Source organism: Fibroporia radiculosa (genome assembly GCF_000313525.1).
Source record: "Fibroporia radiculosa TFFH 294 genomic supercontigs, scaffold6336, whole genome shotgun sequence".
Lineage (NCBI taxonomy): Eukaryota > Fungi > Basidiomycota > Agaricomycetes > Polyporales > Fibroporiaceae > Fibroporia > Fibroporia radiculosa.
In genome coordinates, this window is record NW_012133767.1 from 3,301 (window position 1) to 6,773 (window position 3,473).

General features: G+C 50.6%; 1 protein-coding gene across 1 annotated transcript; it reads left to right on the plus strand.

Moving 5' to 3' along the window:
• Positions 1 to 873: 873 nt before the first annotated feature.
• FIBRA_09021 (uncharacterized protein) lies at positions 874 to 2,093 on the plus strand (the record flags this gene model as incomplete). The annotated part of the gene is made up of 4 exons (XM_012330620.1): positions 874 to 1,089; positions 1,123 to 1,280; positions 1,335 to 1,426; positions 1,480 to 2,093. The coding sequence occupies 4 exons, from the start codon at positions 874 to 876 to the stop codon at positions 2,091 to 2,093; spliced, it is 1,080 nt and encodes a 359-aa protein (XP_012186010.1).
• Between the last annotated feature and the right edge of the window lie 1,380 nt (positions 2,094 to 3,473).

The window sequence follows — 3,473 nt, forward strand, 5'->3', positions numbered from 1 at the left end:
AATCACAGGGAGCTCAGCAGATGAAGAACTACCAATGTCATTGGTATGTTCTACTGTATTGTAATTTTACTGATTATTGAAATGCTTATGTCATTCAGCTGCAGAGACATCATAAGACTGACAATCATTCCAATCAGGCCTTTCAATCTCATATCTGAACTCACAAAATGCATATATACACCAGTACTTGTGGGAATAGCATAGAAAGTCTGATGTATGTATTGTCCCAAATACTCTGAGATTATCTGCTTCCAATGCCTCCCTACTATAGATATGTCACTCAATCACATGTACAATATAGAAAAGAGAAGAGCTACCAGCAATCAATAGTGATTGACATTTCTTGACATCATATTGTAGAGAAAATTATGGATTACAGTAACATAGAAATCAAAATCCATCCAAAGTAACAACCATCAATGTCCACACTCATCTCCAGCTGAGACATTGGCAGATCACAAAGCAGGTAACATTTATGACCACATCCGTAATTGAACATGTCGTCTTAATCAGCCACAATGCCCATCTCATGCATGAGCTCATGAATAAAGTCCAGTGAATGTTTTTCGCGGTCAATTCTCGAAATTCCAAAAAGGTAGTCGAAGACAGCTCCACAAATCATGCCAAAAGTGACTCGCTGAAAACAAGTCACCGCCGACATCTGCTGAGATCGCCATGATCTTGTGAACAATATTTTCAGCCTCCGCGTTCTGTGCTGTATGCAATCCCGGGGCCGATCTTCAACGGCAGAGCACTGCCGGATCCCGATCCGTCGGCACAGTCATCGACTAGAGGTCATTGCGGAGTATATATGATCGAGTAACTATCAGTCAAGTTCACCAGGCAGACTACAACATACTGCGCAGACTCACTATGGCAGGCTCCACCACAACGACTACCACTATTGCCGCCGTGCTCGAGACGACCAAGAAAGAGACTCCCGTGAATGTCCTCGAAGGTGGCGCACTCGACGAACAATATTATAATCTCCAGGAGGATGAGCTCGCCTTCTTCAAGGCCCAGACAGGTATCCAGAATGAAGGTGAGCTTAAGAGACACATTATGAAAGCCCAGGAGGACGCATACAAAGTGAGTTAGCTCGTTCGTCTAATTTGCGTACAGTCCGATGTATGGAGTGGAGTACTACGTCCCTACGAGGCCCATTTCTCGACGAAGGGGAAGGGGATGAGCCACCATTTTGATGCAATGCTCACCACGCTGGATCCGGTCTGCAGGTCTATCCATATCCGTGTATCCGCCGCTTTGCTTTCACCAAGTATGTTTGTGCGCTAGGACTATTCTAGCAGAATCTGACGATATGGACGTGTCGACAGACTCAAGATTTCCCGCTTGCCCGCATACAAACAACTCCTTGAGCTCGGACAGAAGCGTGCAGGAGCGATGTTCCTCGACATTGGATGCTGCTGTGAGTTCTTGCCCCACGTTTAGACGTGATTGATTTTCTCAATGCACATATAGTCGGTAACGACGTGCGCAAGGCCATTGTCGATGGATTTCCTGCCCACCAGGCTCTTGCATCGGACCTCAAGGCAGAATTTTGGGACCTCGGCCACCATCTCTTCAACTCTACACCCTCGTCGTTTCCAGTCAAGTTCCTTCCCGGGGACGCGCTCGACGCAGCCTTCCTCGAGCCCGGTCCCATCTTCACCTCGCCACCTGCCGAGGCCGCACCAGCCCTGACCACACTCGAGACGCTGTCTCCGCTGCGAGGTCATGTCTCCGCAATCCACGCGTCGTCTTTCTTTCACCTCTTCGATGAGCCGACGCAGACGGCGCTCTCCCGAGCAGTCGCAGGACTGCTCTCTCCGGAGCCTGGGTCAGTCATCTTTGGCGTGCACGGTGGGCGTCCCGAGAAGGGCCTGCGCATTGAGCAAGGCGCGCCGAATGCACGAGGGAACTACATGTTCTGCCACTGTCCTGAGAGTTGGGCCGCATTATGGGACGGGGAGATATTTCCGAAAGGCACGGTTCGCGTCGAGGCCACGCTCATCAACGTCAAGCGGGACATGAGGGGACCCGTATTGCCTGGGACGCAGTTTTGGGCCTTGGTGTGGTCTGTCACGAGGCTGTGAACGGGGGAGTGTTTCAGATTCAAGGTCGAAGACCCAGCTGTTGCGTTATTTGCGAAGGGGAGGAGGAAATAGAATTTGAAATAGGTCTGCATCGACGGTGTTGTTTGGGTTCACTGCATCGCCCGTCTGCATGGATTCGTCTGCGGTCTGCACATCAGGTTACTGTCGGGACTTGCACGTTCACCTCTCAGACTCTGAGGCCCTTGGTATCATGTTCAGCTGAGCATATGATCGGAAACACACCTGAAGTTGCGCCCAAGTGAGGTACGATTCGTGAATTACAGCAGGATGAGTAGCCGAAGCTATCACATTAGGGTATAAGTAATGCACTCTAGGATATGGTAGACTGGTCAGCCGTGGGCCGTGGAGTCTGCCGTGACGGAATGCGCTGCGACAAAGCCCCGTGATCGCGAGGAAACACGCGTCACTACATGTTGTCACGTAGCCACCTCGGCACTGGCAGCTCTCCTCTCCTTCAAGTTTTGCGCAGGCGACCTACGAATCATAGTAGGACGGATGGCAAGTAAAAACAAGAGTTCATGCAGTCGAGGTTCGATGTATTTTGGATGAAAGAGGTTGGGGGTGGGTCGAGAAGCCGGAGTGGTATCCAAATTTCGCGAAGAGGCCTGCTAATCCATACTCACGTGTGATTGTCACTGGCAGTGCCGAGTCAGTAGCGTCACTCAAGCTAGGACACTCATCAGAATCTGGGAAGAGAACCATTGCTCAGAGTAACATTGCGAACATCGGCCTCAGTGTCAAGTGAGTCGATAGGATAGAGTGGCAAATGGAATGCGATAGACTCACGATCTCATAGACAGCATACTCTTAGTCACTGCCAAGGTAAATTGATAGGCGGGTGCGAGATACGCATCTTGCTTGCTCTATTTGCCAAAGCGCAGTTATGCCGTGCGTATTTAGATTCATTTTACTTCTTGCAGATTTCAATACCTCCCAACTTATCGACGCCCAGAGCGATTGGATGGTTGTTGCGCGATGTCAGCCTCGGCGCAGAGGTCCTATCTTCCACCCCCTCGGTTGCACTGTCCTTCCTAGAGACCGGGCCGCCGTGTGCGCGTGGATCTGAAGCGATATGGACTTACCTCCACCCGTAGCTGCAGTGACAATCGCCTGCGCGCGCAGCCACTGAGCAACGCTTGTTCCACATCCTCTATATTGTCCCTTCTCTTCAATTAACTGCCACTGGCTATATGGATGCCTAGCTCGCCACAGTAGATAAACACCGGCCAGAACACGAAGCCATAACAATTACAATTGCAACAACACGCTGGAGGCTTGGCACACAGATCCCCGGACCACTGGTTGTTTGCTGGGCGCACGTACCTTACCCCGGACAGGACGCAATTGATACAAAACCAC